Source organism: Galleria mellonella, unplaced genomic scaffold, assembly GCF_026898425.1.
Source record: "Galleria mellonella isolate WM207_F2 unplaced genomic scaffold, CSIRO_AGI_GalMel_v1 utg1917, whole genome shotgun sequence".
Classification (NCBI taxonomy): domain Eukaryota; kingdom Metazoa; phylum Arthropoda; class Insecta; order Lepidoptera; family Pyralidae; genus Galleria; species Galleria mellonella.
In genome coordinates this window covers 283,886-304,563 of record NW_026442031.1, presented here as the reverse complement: position 1 = coordinate 304,563, position 20,678 = coordinate 283,886, and the positions used below count along the sequence as shown (strand labels likewise).

The 20,678-nt window shown below is 36.5% G+C and overlaps 1 protein-coding gene across 2 annotated transcripts in view; it reads left to right on the top strand.

Moving 5' to 3' along the window:
* LOC113522708 (ichor) overlaps positions 1 to 18,734 on the top strand; it is a 74,082-nt gene extending 55,348 nt beyond the window's left edge. For both annotated transcript variants that reach the window (XM_031913945.2, XM_026908491.3), the window contains exon 3: positions 13,706 to 18,734. In XM_031913945.2, the coding sequence (XP_031769805.1) occupies positions 13,782 to 15,179 (1,398 nt within the window). In that variant the 5' untranslated portion in view covers positions 13,706 to 13,781 and the 3' untranslated portion in view covers positions 15,180 to 18,734. The remainder of the gene's footprint in view (positions 1 to 13,705) is intronic.
* Positions 18,735 to 20,678: the final 1,944 nt, after the last annotated feature.

Genomic DNA, 20,678 nt, shown 5'->3' with positions numbered 1-20,678 from the left:
CGGTGGTTCATAATTAAACTGCTTAATTAATAGGACAAATTAGCGAAGTTAATTAATACCCATTAGGGGCATACAAATGACAACACGTATGAGCAATTTGTCAGCCGCAACGGGATTGCTTGCTGCGAAGACTTGAACATTAGGGTTGCATATCACGTCTCGAATTCGGCTCGATTTAACGTATTTTGACGTGTATCGGCCGTAGTGAGTAATTTATTTATTTACTCTTTATCTTTACCGTTTAAAGAATGGTACAATTTATATATATAATATTATATATTATTATACATATATATAATATATGTAGTTACCACATTACGTATATAATTCAGCACGATGGCTTCCAGGGGGACCACGGGGAGGTCGACCTGGTTGAGTATATTGTTAACAGTAGGGCCCTTAGTCTCCATTACTAATAATCCCTTCCCGCCTTCCCCAAATGCATTGCAGGGAGTCGGTGGATGCACGTGGCTCAGGACCGTTCTTTATGACAGTTTTTGAGAGTGGCCTATGCCCTCAAAATACAGATCAGACCTAGTTTGAGAGCTGATAGTAATGAAGACATTTTCTCTTTTAATATTAATTTTGCAAAATTAACGCATTTTATATTCAACAGTGGACGGTAATGGCTGAGATTTGGATGATGAATAATATGGAAATTTAAACCCATTATCTATACTTATAATAAATCTGTAGAGAGGTCAATTCTGTACATGAAATATATTTCCAAAATAACTATCAGGGGGTGGTTAGTGATCGATACTGACGCCAAAAATGCAATCAGTAAAATGTTTGTCTGTCTGTCTGTATATTCGTTATAGAAACAAAAACTACTCGACGGATTTTAACGAAACTTGGTACAATTATTCTTCATACCCCTGGGCAGGTTATAGTATACTTTCATCACGCTACGATCAACAGTAGCATAGCAATGAAGGAAAATGTGTCTGTTACATCAAAACCACTGAACCGCGTGGATGGACTACTTATTATATAGGCTACTTATTTTACGAAAAACGGCGGAAACGCGGACGAAGTCGCGAGCAACAGCTAGTTATTAACAAAACTAAAGTTATTTTAAAGTAATAAACTGTAATAAGATGAAAACAACAAAACAATATTTCGCGACAGGTGATACCTCGAACAACAAACGTTACCTACTAAATATTAATTGCTATATTTTTTAAAACAAAAACATAACGTTTTAATGAAATAGTTTAAGATGCTCCCCGTATCGGCCGAACGCATTGAATTTACTTATCAGATGTTAATAACTTATCGAAAATTAAATGCTGTACCTGCGACAGCTCGTTCACAGTGAAATATATTTGAACTATAAGAGATAATGTCAAAATATTATTAATACGGTACAAGCTTTCATTAATACAGTTTTTTTTTACAGCCGTATTATAAATTTTAAAGTCCTCCACGACATGAGACTATCCAATATGTGTTATTGTTTTGAGATTATCTATTAATTTATTACGCCATTCACACCTTTAAATTGACTTCAAATTTCATTTAAAAAAAGGCAAGGATGTATAACAAAATGTGTCTTAAGTCACGAGTTATTCGAATATATGTTTTCGATCTAAAGCGTTGTTGTAGACAGATTGATACTGTGTGTTTACAAGGTTTTGGTCTGTTACGACGCGGTTTTTTGCTCCTAAAAAAAAAAAAAATTTCTATCGTCTCATCCAACATGTAAAAAAAAATAGCAAATTTCCTTCAGAATTCTTTTAATGAATGATAATGGTATGGTAGCTCCGCCTGCGCTATCGGTATACGCTGGCGGGGCACCAGTGAGGGATGATAGGTGAGAATGAAGCAGGTCAGTTAGCCCATCGTAATGAATTTAAAGAAAAAATTACTACGATGGTTTCCAGCGAAAAATAAGTGAAGGACGACCTGATAGGGTATATAGCTAGCAATTGGGCTTTCAGACCTAATTATTAATAATCCTTCCAACTGAAATGAAAACCCTATGTTTTTAAGTCTGTTAAAAATCCATTTATACTCTGTGCGTTCTAGTATAATAGATGAAGTAAAAGCTCAATGAAATCATAGAAAAAAAAAACATATAAAATAACAATTGTTATTGTTAGTTTGATATCTGACGCTGAAGCTGACGACCCACCTGATGGAAAGTGGTAACCGTCGCCTATAGACATGAGCAGTAACATGGACATAACAGAGTATACTGTTTCGCCCATGATACCCCCCATGCGTTGCCATCCCTAAGGACTCAAGTGTTATTCCTCTGTACCCTGTAAATTCACTGCCATATCCCACCTTTCAAACCGAAACACAGTTGGACAAACACAACTGCTTCACGCTAGAAACACGAATGGGACAGAGGTCAGAGTCATCTCTGTGCATCGTCTACCGAATTTACCATGGGAAGTGCTCTGAAGAATTGTTCGGATTGATACCTGCTGCTGATTTTCACCATCGTACAACCCGCCATAAACTAAAATTTCATCCCAACCATCTGGACGAGTGGCGGTCCTCCACCGTGCGTTTTTCAAGGCACTTTCTTCCACGCACAACCACTCTTTGTAATCAACTTCCAGCAGCAGTATTTCCGAACCGACACGACAACATAACTTTCAAGACAAGAGCATATTCCTTTTTAAAAGGCCGGCAGCACACCTGCAATGCCGTTGGTGTTGTGGGTGACCATGGGCGGCAGTAGTCACTTACCATCAGGTGAGCCGCATTCACGTTTGCCCCCTATGGTGTAAAAAAAAAGGTGCCCAAGCAAACGACTTTTGTACAAAGTCTCCCTCTGGATACTTTTTTTACAGTATAAGTCACCAATATGCCATCTGTCATCTGCGCCACAGCACACCACTTCGAATACAATTGACTACTTGTTCCTTTACGAAGCTAGTTGAAATCCATCTTAAGCATACTCTAAGTGTTTTCCCACACCTAGATCTGTACCGGTCCACAATACACTCAACCCAAATGTTGTACTGGAGTTTTAAGTGTCTGCGTATACGCATACCGGCGTCCACTCCCAAAAACCCGTTGCTAACGGTACACGCGAGCCTTGACAAACCAACAAACAGTTTTATATTAGGCAATTAGGATTTTTAGGATGAAACGAGCCGAGAACTTTTGACAGTTTATTTTTTAATATGCCGCCTTTTTAACTAGTACGGTTTTATTGTTTTTGCGCGTTTAAAAAATGAAATAAAAAAAAATATAAAAAAACCGAAGTAACTTAAACGGTAAAGTCAACCGTTATTTAATTCTTAACAATGTACTGTTAATATTTAACTGAACTGTATGGTTTTTTTATGCAACTTAGAATGGCAAACAAGCTGACGGCCCACCTGATGGAAAGTGGTAACCGACGCCTATAGACATGAGCAGTACATGGACATAACAGAGTATACTGTTTCGCCTCATGTTGTTATTCCTGTGTACCCATAAATGCACGCCATATCCCACCCTTCAAACTGAAACACAGCCATGCAAACACAACTCCTCACGGTTGAAACACGAATTATTTTGTACAAAGTCTCCCTTGTAAGGAGGAAGAGGAAGTCCATACCACTGGTTATTTAATTAGAATTATTTTGTTTAATTCCGCCACCATTAGGTAATTTATTTATAAATATGTTTATGGCTGCCAACACTCAAAGATTAACTACTATTTTTATTAGCAGAAATTCTCCAACCTTCCATATTAGCCATTAACACAGTCCATGACAAACTTCTAAACGAGACAGTTTCCTTAATATTAAATTAATATCACGGTTGAACTACACACAAAGAATTAGTCCGTTATGATAACGCTTGTGAATTACCATGGGTGTCACAGTATATTCTGTGACGTTCATGTCTTTAAGCAACGTTTCAGCGACTGTACTTGAATAACTATGTTACAATGTCGGTTTGAAAGTTGGGATATGGGGGTCAAATTATAAAGATATTATATCTTACTCGTCAAAAATGGTGACATATCGTATTATGGGTGTCACAGTATATACTGTGATGTCGATAGTCCTGTTCGAATCTGTAAAGCAACAATTACCTCCCACCAGATGTCCATTCTAAACTGCAATATTGACCAATTCTGAATCCAGCTTGCATCACTGAATGTTAATGAATCCCGAAATAAATTAGGATTTATTTCGAAATTTTTACACTGTGGTGTAGGCACCACAGTGTAAGAAACAACCAGTAGTAGTCCAACGCCTTGGCATGTTCTGAAATATTACATGACAATTCGGAACGCAATATTCTACCTGAACATGTCCATTTGACGAGTGGTAAGAAATGGTTTCTTAGACTCTGACTAGAACTGTAATTGTTTGTATCTATAATAAATTTACTATTGTAATCTTTTGGAGGAAACAATAAAGAGGATTTACCTATCTAATTATACTAAACAGTTGCATGGTAATAGTAATATATATATATATATATATATTAATACAAAAATGTATATAGTAGAACAAAAAGACCGGTGTCCACTATTCGAATTTTAAATTTAGCTTTTTTAATGATATCTTAAAAATGTATCTTTAACATTCACAAATAGTTAATTAGGACATCTAGGTAATAAACACTTTGCCTTCACTTATAAAATAAATGTCAAAATCGTAAAACTAGCAGTAACTTCAAAAATTAAACGAGAGCGTGTCGGTGTCGTTGTGTATTTTTATGAGCGAAAATGGAATGATGCACCCGCCAATTTTAAAAATGGCGGAGCATCAGCGAAGGATGAAATGATGAGGACGAAGTTAGGTTATATGATTAATTTTTGACAGTTCATGGCTGCCATATGCTACTCTATGGTGTCGTCATATTGCCTGTTGAACTTCTATAAGTAAGACGAAATTTAAGATACATTATTTATTGAAAATGGACAAATCATTTAAAAATAACGTTGCATTGAAAATGGCGAAGTGAGTACCTATAAATCAGCAACTAGAAATCACTGGTCGATCATTTCTCTGTTGATTGTTAATTATCAATAACTGAATATGTGCCCCACAAAAAAAAACCGACTTCAATTATGGTATAATACCTTATAACAAACATAAAAAACGCGACTGAATTAAAAACCTCCTGCTTTTTTGAGTCGGTTGAAAATAATAATATTATAAAATACAATTGCTTCCTAATTGCTAAGTAGACTGTATACACTTTTCCTGTGTATACACTTTTACATACATATGTCAATTTTTATAATCTGTATCTTTCTTTGAAGGGAACAATAAAAAGTTTTTCTTCTTACATTCATTAACAACTGAGCAATTTTTTAAGTTATTTTGTAAATAATTGCAATATATGGATGAACGACAGTCTAATATAAGAACGCATTAGGTTAGACAAAAACTTATGGCAAAATTAAAGTTATAAACAGTTTTATATCGCTATTGGTATTTTTAAACAATCCATATCAAATTAATAAACTATTAACAAATCAAAACGGAGAGGCCAAACCGCCTGACCTGTCGAATTACTTCGCGGATCTGCCAAAACAAAACCATAAACCACGTGACCCATTGACCAAGATGCTGATCCTCTGGAACCCCAGCGGAGCGAATTCTCAAAAAAATCGTATCACAAATTTAATTTTTAGGCCAACCCACACGCGGCGCCCGCATCGAAAAATTTGTCGCGCGCCAACCGAGAGGTCTGATACGATCGGAACGAGAGTGAAAGAGACGGGTAGAGGCGAAAGAGGGCCGCCTAACGGTACACACACGGAAGTGTGTCAGTGGCGTAAAGCACTCTTCAAATGTAGTAGGCTATAAATGACAGCGGCCGCGCGGCGCATACACAACCTTGACCCCTGGTGTTACGATCGGAAGTCGTACAGCAATCGGGCCTGGTTTTCGATTTTCACGGTGCTGATTCACAACAATAGCGAAGTCCGCTTCTGTTTGATAAATACTTAGACAGTCCAGTTTTAAACCTACCTCAAGGCTGACTTAGTTTAAGTTACTATTTGTGGCTTAGAAATTAAAGTTGAATTTTGCACAATAACATTTATTATGCAAATGTGAACATCTATAGAGATGTTTGCTCTTCAATCACTCTTGAAAAGGTAGCCTGGAGGAATTTGAGTGAAAGAAGATAGTTTATATCTCGCTCACTCATCACAGTATATCAAAAAAAGCACAAAAATTTAAAAATAAATAGATAGATAGATACTCTTTATTGTTTCCTCCAAAAGATTACAATAGTAAACTTATTATAAATATAAACAATTACAATTAACAGATGAGATTTGTTTTAAATGTTTCCTCCTACAAACGCTCAGGTTACGGAACGAGATCCCTGTCCAGGTTTTTCCCAGAAACTACAGCATGGGGTTCTTGAAAAGGGAGGTAAAGAGATTTCTTCAGGGTCGGCTGGTATTGCAGGCGTTTATAGGCTACGATAACCGGTTACCATTAGGTGGGCCGTCCGCTTGTTTGCCACCTCAGTGGTATAAAAAAAATAAAAAGATTAAATTCATTTGCTAAGTAAACTTTTGACGCAAACATTATTTACGCAATTTTTTTACGTCTATGACACATCACTTTTATTCTAAAATTGCATTAAGGTTAATCTTTTTTATTATTTATTTATTACAATGATACATTTCTCCATAAATTTCATTAGACACTTTTTAATGCTTAATATTGTTTTTTTTTTATATAACTTAGAATGGCAAACAAGCTGACGGCCCACCTGATGGAAAGTGGTAACCGTCGCCTATAGACATAAGCAGTACCATGGACATAACAGAGTATACTGTTTCGCCCATGATACCCCCATGCGTTGCCATTCCTGAGGACTCAGGTGTTATTCCTTTGTACCCAGTAATAATATTGTTATTGAAATAATAATTTAATAATTGGCTCCGAAAAAAAAACTATAATACAGGAATATTGGTCCTCCTATTTTGAAGTTGGTTGACAAGAATTATCTTTTCTCACAACTAAGATAAAAACAGCAAACAATTATTTGACTTATTTGGAAGTTCCTTTAATTATTTCGTGTCTTGTTGTTTAACCCTTCTTTGCATGATTTTTTTTTATTGGTGAACTAAATTAATGTGATATAATTCATGCTCAAAATTAACGAAAACATGGTTAAAAAAATAAATGTAACAGCTACGGTTTTTTCGCTGCAATAGACATTGAAAAGGTATCTAGACAGGATCAACCTGAATTGAAATTGTTCTTTAATATAAGATACATACATACATATCTATCTGTCACGCCTGTCTTCCATTAGGGTAGGCAGAAACAATGGAACGCCAAATGCTTTAATATAATTTTTGGGCATTTAATGTTATGATGGAAATTTCCACCAGTATGCAAAGAACCTTAAACTTATTAAGGTTTGATTACATACTTGTAGCGTCGGTAGGTCATTGACGATGTCGCATTACACTCGTACTGTGGACAAATACGCGGAGCTTCAGTTGCGACCTTGTTAATGAATTGAATTGAACCCAAGAACCTGTCGTTAAACGTTAATGCTCTTGTGAACGGAACGTAAATACGAAGTCGTTAATAAAATAACTAAAGTCACAATTCGAATATATTTTAATTTTTTAGCGATTTAAAAACAAATGTTGATCATATATGTATGCAACTTAGAACAGCAAACAAGCTGACGGTCCACCTGATGGAAATTAGAAACCGTCACCTATAGACATGAGCAGTACCATGGACACAACAGAATGTATTGTTTCATCCATGAAACCACTCATACGTTGCCATTCCTGAGGGCTAAGGTGTTATACATTTGTACCATGTAAATTAATAGTATATTAAAATAACCCAAACCTTACAATAATATACTATTGTATATTACCGAAATAGCAAAATCTATTGAATTTGTATCCCTCCAAACATCAATTCCAAGTGGGCTACAAATGCATCCAATAATTGTAACGTAGATAGGATCCAATTGTCCATGTACTGAGCATCTCATTTAGTCTATTGTTCCTATAAAGCCAAGCCTAACAATGTTTAGACGAGTTTGTATTATCAATTATTACCATAGTATAGTTTACCAAACGGAGACTTTGTACAAAAGTTGATTGCTTGGGTACTTCTGTCCCATTCATGTTTCAACCGTAAAGCAGATGTGTTTGCATGGCTGTGTTTCAGTTTGAAGGGTGGGATATGGCGTGAATTTACAGGGTACAGAGGAATAACACCTGAGTCCTCAGGAATGGCAACGCATGGGTGGTATCGTGGGCGAAACGGTATACTCTGTTATGTCCATGGTACTGCTCATGTCTATAGGCGACGGTTACCACTTTCCATCAGGTAAAAGCCGTCAGCTTGTTTGCCATTCTAAGTCGTATATAAAAAAAAAACCAACAAAGCTTTAAATTTTGCAGCTGCTATATTCAGCAGTTTCGAATCATACTGCGACGCGCTTTCTCCCCACAGGCAATAACTTCGGAACCTAGACAGAACTTATTGTTCCATACATAATAAACAGTGTCTCCGAAATAAACCTATCTATTTATCATAAAACTTTCACTGATGACTCGCCGGAGCGGATAATAGCCGAAGGCATGACAGTCTCGGAGATTTGGACGAAGAAATGGTAATTTGACCCAAATAACAATTTGGTCGGCCGATACTAGAGCGAGACAAACTAATTGCGCGCAAATAGGAGGCTTTTCTGTGTCACAAGATGTTGCTTATTGTCTTAGGAATGTGGCCTACATTGGCTTGAGGACAAATATCACATTAGCGGAAAACGTAACTGGTTATAAGGAGACAGTCTAGAAACAGAATCCTTATCTTAATTTCGCATTTAAGGTCAGCTAAGCCATTGCACGTCGACCCATCAGGATCTTTTGTGCTTCCCTCCTGCTTTACACCATTAGTTCATAGATCTTATGTGTTACCTTAACAATATCCCGCGGTTTAAGATATCTGTAGTCCCCTGGCTCTGGATAAGCCGTTCCCAGTAGACTCATACGCATACTTGCCAACGAATCGCAGTTGAACATCAAGTGTTCCATAGATTTTCTTAAATCTTTACTAATATTATAAATGTGAAAGTGAGTTTGTTTGTTACTTTATAACGCTTTAACGGTATAGCCAATAAATATGAAATTAAGACATACTATAGATAGATAGATACTCTTTATTGTTTCCTCCAAATTCCTATATGGAAATGAAAAAGGATGTAGGTTACTTTTTGTCTCAGTCAGTAAACATATTTTAGTCACGTAAAAGATAGTATAAAATAAATCAACATCTTCATGTCGGCCTTTAACTGTCCACTGCTAAATATAGCCTACTTCTTGGTGGGTTTTGCCCATAGTTACCGCAATTGGCAGACAGATTAGCAACCGCAGTCAGGCTTTAGAGATGTTTTAAGAGGGACGCTGCTACCAATCACTCGTCCTCCCTTCGCCTCTTACGACACCCACGGGAAAGGAAGGAGTAGCCTTTTCTATGCCGGGACTACACGGCCCCAAACATTTTATACTAAAGAGTAAATAAATAAATGGACCAAGTCAACCAATTTTAAGTATTGCATCAACCAATTCAGCGGTTAATTCTAACACGTATACAGTGGTATCAATCGATCCCTGTAACATACAGTTTCAATCACCTACCAGCACAATTGAGGGCTTTACAAAATGTCGTAGTTGACAAAAAATCAAGTGACATGCTTCTCTGCTTACTGTCACCCGTTAGAGTCACGTTCGAAACGCAACAGGGCATTGTAATTTGGTTTTTTTTTAGACTAGTTGCGACAGCCGGCCGCGGCCGCCGGTCAACCACGGACCGGGCCGTCGACCCGCGCAACCATTAGCCTTCTATTCACAGCATTTGCGAAAACCCCCCCAAGGCCGCGCTCTTGGCCGAAACAAATCTATATTTTACTACGATTTTTTACCGATATCGCAAACGGTTGCGTGTCCACGATTGGTCAATGTGCGTTGGCCCTAATAACTAGAACAAGAACATTAAATTATCGAGTGACATCACAGTTTAAGGAATAACCAGTGGTCTAACGCCTTTGGTCCACTGCTAAGCGTTTTTTTTTTAATGTGTAAAAATGGATTAGTAACCTTGCCTACGCTATCAGTATACGCTGGCGGGGCACCAATGAATTCATAGTTGGCTCATCGTGAAAAATTGGACATGATTTACTACAATGATTTTCAGGAAGAACCGCATGGAGGTCGACCTGTTAAGGTATATTGCTAGCAGTCACCATTACTAACAACCCCTTTCCCCCCACCCCGAAACGTATACCGATAGTATAGAAAGGTTGCTAAACCAACTAATTTTCATCCCGAAAAATTAGAGGAACGTGATTATCGGTAATGGGGACTAAGAGCCCCATTACTAATAAGCATATGCTCTCAAACTGACTTTTACGCAATACTCTCTGGAACACATCGTGGCCAATTCCTGTGGTGAATTTATTACGACGGATAACATCGTTTACCAGAGGTTCTATGGTGGTATTTTACAACTAAAGAAATAACAAAATAAAATGTATTCAAAATGTATTATATATATATATATATATATATATATATATATATATATATATATATATATATATATATATATATATATATATATATATATATATATATACACAATAGAATCATATTAAAAATATAATAATTGAGCGGTTTATTCATTAACGTAGATATGTCATACATTGTTTTCCAGTTTATTTCATTACTTTACGCTGCATCGTTAGATATAACACGGTCAGCTAACTTGAATAACTCGATTAATTGTACATGCATCTATGGTACGGGTACATAAGTATATCGCGAACTGCGGCGCACACGTGTTATCTATTTAGGTGCATCTATCAGCGTTCTATTGTGAGGCACCATAAGAAAATTAAAAAAAAAACACGCAAGAACATTTATTTATTTATTTACATACAATCTATTTACATACATATGTAAAAAGATTAGATGATAAGATAAGATAAAAGATAAGATTTTACCAGAGGGAGACTTTGTACAAAAGTCGATTGCTTGGGTATCTCTGTCCCATTCGTGTTCCTACCATGAAGCAGTTGTGTTTGCATGGCTGTGTTTCGGTTTGAAGGATGGGATATGGCGTGAATTTACTGGGTACAGAGGAATAACACCTGAGTCCTCAGGAATGGCAACGCATGGGGGGTATCGTGGGTGAAACGGTATACTCTGTTATGTTTATGATACTGCTCATGACGAAAGGCGACGGTTACCACTTTTCATCAGGTGGGCCGTCAGCTTATTTACCATTCTAAATTGCATAAAAAAAAACTTGATTTTATTCCATCCATTACATAAGTATTTTGATATTGAGGGATAACAAAACGATGGATGGCACATCCGTCATACTCGTGAGCGGGTGCTTCTAATAATGACTGGTCTGTACAAGAATACCGTGTTTGATTGTAGCGTTGTAGTTTTTTTTTTTTTATTTTCTATATTTTTATCAATGCAAAGTTCTCAGCTGAAATTGCATTTCGAACTGGGCGGTAGATTTATAATAAAACTATTATTTAAAAATACCTATTATTAAGTTTACTTGAATAAAAAATATTTATTATTATTATTATATATATATTTAATACTCATAATTATTTTCCTGAATGTTTTATTCTGTTAATTTTCTTAATTACACAATACCTACTTGTACAACAATTAGTCCATTACCCTAAGGTTGTCTTGAAAAGATTGCTTACCAGAGGGAGACTTTGTACAAAAGTCGATTGCTTGGGTACCTCTGTCCCATTCGTGTTTCAACCGTGAAGCAGTTGTGTTTGCATGGCTGTGTTTCGGTTTGAAGGATGGGATATGGCGTGAATTTACTGGGTACAGAGGAATAACACCTGAGTCCTCAGGAATGGTTACGCATGGGGGTATCATGGGCGAAACAGTATACTCTGTTATGTCCATGGTACTGCTCATGTCTATAGGCGACAGTTACCACTTTCCATCAGGTGGGCCGTCAGCCTGTTTGCCATTCTAAGTTGTATAAAAAAAAAAAAAAAAAATAGCTCTCAGCAATAAGACCGTCTTACTGTACTTATAGTATCGTTACATTTATCAATTGTCTTGCTTATTCCCTATATTGTATAATGCAAATAAAGTATACTCATTCATTAATTCATATTATTAATCGACCTCTAACATAGCGTGCAGCTCTTACGCGCGTACACCGATCCGCCATACTTGTGCCGAAATGTACATTTTCAATTACAAAACATTTTGCAAGGGATCTTTGAAAATAGGCCTCGCGTTACAATCGAGCAGAAATAAAAATGTATACTCGGCCACTATCGTAGCAACACCGATGTGTAGTGAAGCGGAGCGGCGTGCGCGCGCGCCGGCAAAATGGTAACAATTATTTCGCGCCTATATCTGCGGTTGCGCACTTGTTCGGGCTATACCTACTGTCCAATTGGAATGGTGATTCAATGTCGAAAACTTTAAAATTGAATACGTAAAATTATTATCGATCTATAATTTGGTTGCACGAGCGAGAAGTGTTTTTAAAAAATAATTAAATAAGCATTGCAGATTTTAATACATTTCTGTTGCGACAATGTAGTAGAATGTATTTTGAGGCAATTACCAATTGTATGCTTATTGTTTTTTCTTCTTTTTTTTTTAAAGTAGTAGATATAAACGAAATTGTACCATTAACTAGAAAAAGACATTTATAATTATTTGTAGTCCCGGAATAGAATATACCACCCCTTGCTTTCCCGTGGGTGTCGTAAAAGCTGTTTAAAGGAGGGCGAGGGATGGGCAACAACGTCCCTCTTAAAACATCTCTAAAACCTAACTGCGATTGCCAATCCGCCTGCCAAGTATGACAACTACTGGCAATACCCCCAAGAGGAAGGCTAATGTTCAGCAGTGGACAGTTAAAGGCTGACAGGAATCCTCTCCATCACATATCACACATGTATATCAAAATTTCATAGTAGTTAGTTAAACAGGTCAGGCGCTACAAGATAACAAACAAACAAATTTAATTTTATATATATATAAATATACTAATAAAATTTTACATTTATACTTTAGACAATAAATATCTATTTTTATGTATTGGAAAAAGGAAAATAACGTTCTTAATTTCACAAATCGATTATATTTTTTGTGTGCATGTTTCGCGATATTTTTACCAGTTCTGCATTGACTTCGATGTTTTTTTTTATGCAATCTGTTGATCCAATATTAATTTCATAGTAGTATTGTCACGATAAAGGCACAGAGAGGTCTTAGTGCAACAATATTTAATTTTTATTATTAAGATTGCCGTTTTGTCCGCCCACAATGTTTTATAAACTTAACGTATTTAAAAAAAATACCTACTTTAAGTTAGCAATTCAAAATTTTACTAGTACCAAATATTCATTAGCATTACTCGTATTCGCCGTGTGTGCTTGGCATAGTATAGGCCATCCCGTCCTTACTCATGAGTATCGTAAGAGGCGACTAAGGGTAAGCGAGGGAGGGGCAGTAATGTCCCTCTTAGAACCTCTTTAAAAGCCTAACTGCGTACGCCAACCTTTCTGCCATGCGTGGTAGCTAGTGGCAAAACTCCCATTACTCCCAAGGCTTATGTTTAGCAGTAGACAATTAACGGCTGAAATAGTAATAATAATAAGTACTAACCTAATTAATCTACGACAAATATATAAATCGTATTTTTAATTATATTCCTCTATATTGTTGCAGATAGCGCGGCAGGGTGGCGACCTCCAAGTATGGCGGTGGCGGGTTGGTCGGCTCTGGGCTCACGGTGAGACGCGGCATGAAGTGCGCGGGCATTGCCGGGGGCGGCGGCGGCGACGAGATCCTACTCGGCGCTTGCTGGCTTGACCCTAAGCAGGATGCTTCCTCCCCGCCGTCTACCTGTCACGAGCTCCTCGACTCGCTTCTAGCCCCGACGCCGCTCGCGGAACTCAAGCCTCTCCCTCCCTTCACTGGCTACACCGGCCACCTATCTATCAACGGCATCTCGGGCCATCATTATCACGCGATCGCCCAACGTCTTCCAGAAGAGAACAACAATTACCCCACCCAGAGCGGTTACGGTGCGGACCACGACGTTGTGTCTTCATCAACGTGCGCCGCAGATAACGAACCGCCCGACCTTGAGGATGTGAAACCATTCCTAGAATCACCAGACACTAAACCGTTTGCTGAAACGACTGGGTCTGGGGCGGCGGACTCTTGCGCTGCATCTTGTTCGCCCCCGGCGAAGTTATTCGAGGACGGTCACAAACAAGACAATATGTATGATATAAGTTCAATAGAAGATATAGCAGCTATCATTGGCTCGGCTATAGCAGATACTACGGTTCCATCACAACCCGAAGACCCGGAGCGTAATGACTCTAGAGACAGTTGGATGGATATTGATGCTTGGATAGCGGGTGCTTGCAGTCAACATGGAGACAAAATAGTACCCCAAGACCTTGAGTTTGGTCTTCCGAGTCCTCCTCATCAACAGCATACAAGTCATCACTCAAGTTTAGATTTCCCTTGCAAACCTGGTCAGGAATTTTCTAAAAGCCAAGAATTTCTCCAAAAGAATCTAGGTCAAGCTGGTTCTACACTGCAGTCATTACTAACACACGGCTATATGCCGTTACTCCAAAATCGGCTACAAAATGGCCCACCGGTAAAACAGGAAGCGCCTAGCTCGACCAGTTACGGTATGGATATAATATCAACATCATCACCTCCAGGAAATGTAGTTTCTACGACAGATGGCGTCAGCGGTATATTAAATGGCCGGTATACGTCCCACTACGCACTCGGTCTGAAGTCAGATGGCCTATGCAGTCCAGAGAGACTGTTGGGCTACCCTCACGCTCACACGACCACAGTCACACCGGTGAATAAAAGCAAACGGAGTAGAGCGAAAGCCAAACAAGCAAACAATGGTGCTAGTCTCCATAGTAATTCACTGGCGTTTCCATCTGCGACAGCGGCTGAGTTAAGTGGTCTCCTTGGTAAAGAGAAGCCGGTGCATCGCTGTACAATATGCAATAGAGGATTTTTGAACAAATCAAATATAAAGGTGCACCTCCGTACGCATACCGGGGAGAAGCCTTTTAGGTGTGATGTATGCGCGAAGGCGTTCCGTCAAAAAGCGCACCTCATTAAACACCAACAGATCCACAAGAGGATCGGTAGGGACTAGGAACTTGGATCTTCAACGCAAGCTCAAAAAGCATTTCGTAGATTAGTAGTGTGTTTGTGATGTGTGCTCGAACGTGTCAGTGTGTGCGGCGGTATCCTGCGCAGAATCTCAATCTAGGTTACTTGTAAATGATTTCTCTTCGTACACATATTACTGTAACCTTTTAGTATAACATTTCTCCTAAGGAAAAGTGCAATGTTAACTAGTTCTAAGTCTTCAGATTTATTTTGTAGATAATTGTGTATACGTTGTTGTGTAATGGTTGTAAGGTTGTTCATTCCACTTGGTAGCGATTATCATAATATTAATCCAACTTATTAGGAGTAGTTTCGGTTGATTATTTCGCTTATGTCTTGAGCACTGACATGGCATGCCGCTGTTGTTCGCACGTTAAAACACAGTGCGCGTTTCAATGTCCAATATGCACAAAACATGGACGAAATATTAGTTCTTCGCTATTTATTAATAAATTACTCCGATTACCTATTTATAGTCAAATTATTGTAGATCATAAATATGTAAATTTTAGGTACTTACTTAAATACTTTTAAGATACAAAGATGACAAAGCAGAAGAGGCTAACACAAAACTCTGTATAGGTTATTTATTAAATTGACTAGGTTAATATTTTATGTATTACACTACCCCACATCTGATATTCTTTTCTTTTTTTAATAATTTCTTACGATTCTCCAAACAGTTCAATACAGTGATGTTACACCGAAAACAAAAAAAGAAATGGTCACAAAATTTTACTCTCTAGTATAATGAACATATCTCAGTTGGAATCCATTTTAGTGAGAAATTCCTTTATTTCTCTCATTTTTGTTTATTTTTATAATGAAAAAGAAATCTCATAGAATGAACTCAGATTTATCTGTTCGAATAGAAATCAGTTTTAATTTTTTTTTTTTTATTAATTGTGTAATTTTAACATTAAAATTAATGACATCAGTATCAATATACATATATATTACATTGTGCACATTCTACACAAATCCTGTTTCCGAGATTACTAGTTATAATTAAGAAAACTGTTATTAAATGAGAGAACATAATCTACAAAACATCACAATTAAAAAAAAAAATGTTTAATGACCGCACCTTATTTGTTGGTACGGATAATAGTAGGTGTGCGATGCGCGGGCGCACGCGAGCCGGCGGAACTGGCCGCGTCCGGGAAGCGGACGGAAAAAAACGCAAAAATCATTGTTCTAATAATACCGATCCGTTATTACACAACTAGTGTCAGCCCAATTAGAACACACCGCGAAATATTACCTGAAATTACACGTAAAATGGTGACCTTCGGGTCATATGAGACTTACTATTCAGTATCATGTCAACGATATCTCGATCATTTCATTTCAGCTAAACAAATTATTAGGAAATTAAAAAAAATATTAAAATTGTACATTCTTTTGTAATACATTAAGACGTATAAATAAAATTTGTAGTCAAATGTAAATAACGTAGAATTACTAATTACTAAAGCCTTCGCTAAAATTTGTCATTTTATCAAATCAAAAATTTGATATTTGATAAAATTGTATTGCAATCATTTATAAACCAAGTTTATAACGTAAAGGCTGAAAATAAATGTTTGGTGCTGATGTATGTCTAATAATCATTGCAATGAATTTATTAGAATAATGATATCCTAAAACAAGACATTTATGACGACTTTTTTGAAATGAACAGTAAAAATGTTACATATTTTCGTAACACTCTCGTGCGTCGCTTTATTAAGTAAGCTGGATAGAAATTAATTTAGCCTTATATACATATATGAACAAAGAAACCGCAATGTACCTATTAAAAATGTTTAACATTAGTAATAATACCTTGCTACAATCTACTAACACAAAATCTAATCCTACACATTCCACGAATCATTCGCTTCCATGTATTTAAAAGAAATGCTGCGTTCGAACGCTCGTCTGCTCGCCCGGGAGTGCGTCCCGTGGCGTACGCACGCGGTACGCACGGCTGAGACGCTGGATTCGTATCAGATATTTTTAATGAACAGTTGTAATTGAGCGGATATTAAAAACAATTCAATTATTGTTGTGAAAGAATAAAACTTAATCGTAATTATTACTAAATAATGCCTACACATGTGAAATGAAAAAATTATGATGAATTTAATTTAGTGAAAATTCTAGAATGAATTTTGTTTATTTTTTCTCATATCTCTTAATCGTTATAAGAAGACTCTTGAAGTACGTATCGTGGTATTTATACTCTAGTTGAAGATAAGGTGCATTTATTTTTTAAGGTCTTTTTTTGAACCGATACGTTCATAAATCGAATATCGATTATTCGATTACATGCACTCCAATTATGTATTATACGGACATAAGATATATTTATAATTCCCCACAAAAAAAAATATACTGTCTTATTACATTGTATCGGATGCGCTAATCGGATATTGTCTATTGAAACCTAATCGATTAATCGTTGCTGCTGCTTAAAATCCATATTTTTTTTTTAGTTTAATTGTTTTATTTCTTATTTTATTTTATAAACATATTTTGATTATCTTTTGACTAAAATATCCTATAATCTCTTGTACTAATTTCAGCTGATTGAAATAATTTTAATTTTTACTAATATATCAAGATGCTATGGGGCCGCCCTAGACGGACGTATGTCGACCAAATAGGCGACGTGCTGAAGAAGGGCCAAATTAAAAGTACCCGTAACCGACGAGTGTGTATGACAAGATTAATGAATGTGGAAGAAGCGAAAAAGGGTTTGTTTGAATCGAAGCATTTGGCGTTCCATTGTTTCTGCCTACCCTAATGGGAGACAGGCGTGACAGATATGTATGTATGTATGTATCAAGATGCTGTATAAAATATTGTTAGTTCATCTACTTTTTTGTAGATAGATAAATAGATAATTTATTTGCATTACTTACTTACAACACACAAATTACAACATACATATACAAAAAAAGCGAGATAACATAAATGATAAAAAAAAATACACAAAGCTAAATACAATTTTCGTTTGTGAGTGTGTTTTTAGTTGATTTCAATTATATTTTTTGTTATTCCTGCCTATGGTCGACGGGTAGATAACGCCATATGGTGTGAAGTCACCTACTTATACAGTTCAAACATATTGATGTTTTAATAAATAAACAATCAGTAAATTTCGTTTTATAATTTATAGACGAGCGTTTCGACCGCAGCGTTTCTCACGCCGTACGTAGTTAGGCCTCGAAAAGTACCTTTTGCTAGTTATGGGATATTAGTTTGTAAGTATTTATTGATAAATGTAATTTTGTAATTCTGTTTTTTTTTTTTTTTGTAAATTTCTCCGCGATCTATTACAGTGCGTACTTTTAAGTAAAAGTTAGTTAGCTAAGAAAATGTTATATTTTCTAGAGGTTTTTTTTTCCATTACGAATAAAATGTAAATTAATGTAAAAATAAATGGAAATTTTTGTTAACGATACTCTGTGTTTTGTTTATTTATTTTCCGTATACTAATATTTTTTTTATAATAACTAATTGTTTGGAAATATACATCAACCGACTTCAAATGGAGGGTAAGTATGTTTTTTGTATGAATGTCACACAATATCCTTTTTTTACCCTCATATTAGTCTTAGAATTTGTCAAAAATTAATCAAACACCAATATTATCAACGTAACCCATACACAAACAGACAAACATAAAAACTCCACAGTGAACAAAGTATATTTATTGCATATTGATAAAAGTCGTAAACAACCTCACAGGTGCGTACAAACGTCAAACAGTTTAAAGTTCACACTACGAAACAATAAACGCCGCCACTATTGATTGCAAGAACGGAACGTGTTTTCTAGAAATAAACAAGTACCAAGACATCTGGGTCGCAGTCGCAGCGCGACGCGTCAAACAAAGGCGCGTAACTAAGTGAAAGATCCCACAAGACGTAATGTTCCCGTGCGTTTCGGAAGAAAGTCGGATGTGAAAATTGACTTTGCACACACAAACGACATATTACCTTTTTGCCAGTACAGAGGGCGCGGAGAAAATGCACGTGCCGTGTGCGACGGAAAACTCGTGCGAACACAGCGACGAGTGACGACCGCGCGCTCTTCGTAGTACGGTGCGCAGAAACGTCTTGTCACATTATTTATAGAAATTAAAACTTTCTTTTTTTTTTTTTATACCACTGAGGTGGCAAACAAGAATACGGCTCACCTGAGAGTAAGCGGTTACCGTAGCCTATGAACGCCTGCAATACCAGGTGTACTACGCGCGCGTTGCCAACCCTGAAGAAATATCTTTACCCCATTTTTGAAGAACCCCACAGTGTAGTCTCTATAAAACTCCTATAAACTTTTTTTTATTTTATATACAACTTAGAATGGCAAACAAACTGACGGCTCACCTGATGGAAGGTGGTAACCGTCGCCTATAGACATGAGCAGTACCATGGACATAACAGAGTATACTGTTACGCCCATGATATCCCCATGCTACTTTAACTATTACAATGTTTTGTCACTGTTATTCCAATTGGGAAATTGAGAATGCGGCGCAATAGTAAAAAAACTTTTAAATTACTAAAATAAATTAGATGCTTGACATATATGAAATGGAGAAGGACATATGTTACATTATATCCCGAACAATCGAAATATCTTGATTACAGAGACGAAGTAGCGGTTGGTTTTTTTTTTTTTATACAACTTAGAATGGCAAACAAGCTGACAACCCACCTGATGGAAAGTGGTAACCGTCTCCTATAGAATCTCCTAGTGTTATACATTTTCACTTTAAACTAGGTATGCTCATCCTTCTTCCAAATACTATGCGCATACAAAATATCGTAGCAGTCAGATAAAGCGTTAAGACGCCAGAAGGTTACAAGAAAACAAAAATAATTTTCCATAACATTAGAAATAATATTGTGTTTAATAAAAAAAAGACTACAATTGTGACAAAACCAGTTAGTTTCATTTAAAAACTGAAGTACTAAACCAATTTGGATAAGATTTCTATAAGACCAATCTGTAAGTCTATCCTTTCAAATAAAAAACCAATCCAAATCGTTTTAGAATAGATGGAGTTTTGAGGTAACAAATATAAAAAAAAAATCAAATTGAGAATCTCCTTTTTGAAAATCGGTTAAAAATATGTATTTCTCGTACATCCTTAATAATATTAATACTATCTTTTAACTTTGTCCACGCGAGTAAAGCATATTCATTGGCAAGAAAAATTAACCTATCTATAGTACGTATATACTACATTTCGTTGTAATTGGTTAAGTTCTTTAGATGCTATGAGATAACAGATAAACAAACAAACTCACTTTCACATTTATAATATTAGTAAGAAAATATTATAATTGTGAGAAATATGTTTGTTGCCTTATGAAATGAAATTAAATTTGGTATATACGTACTATACTGGACGGAAAAGGACATTTGTTACTTTTATCCCCGTCAGTAACCATATTCCGGTTATGCGAACAAAGTCACAGGTAAT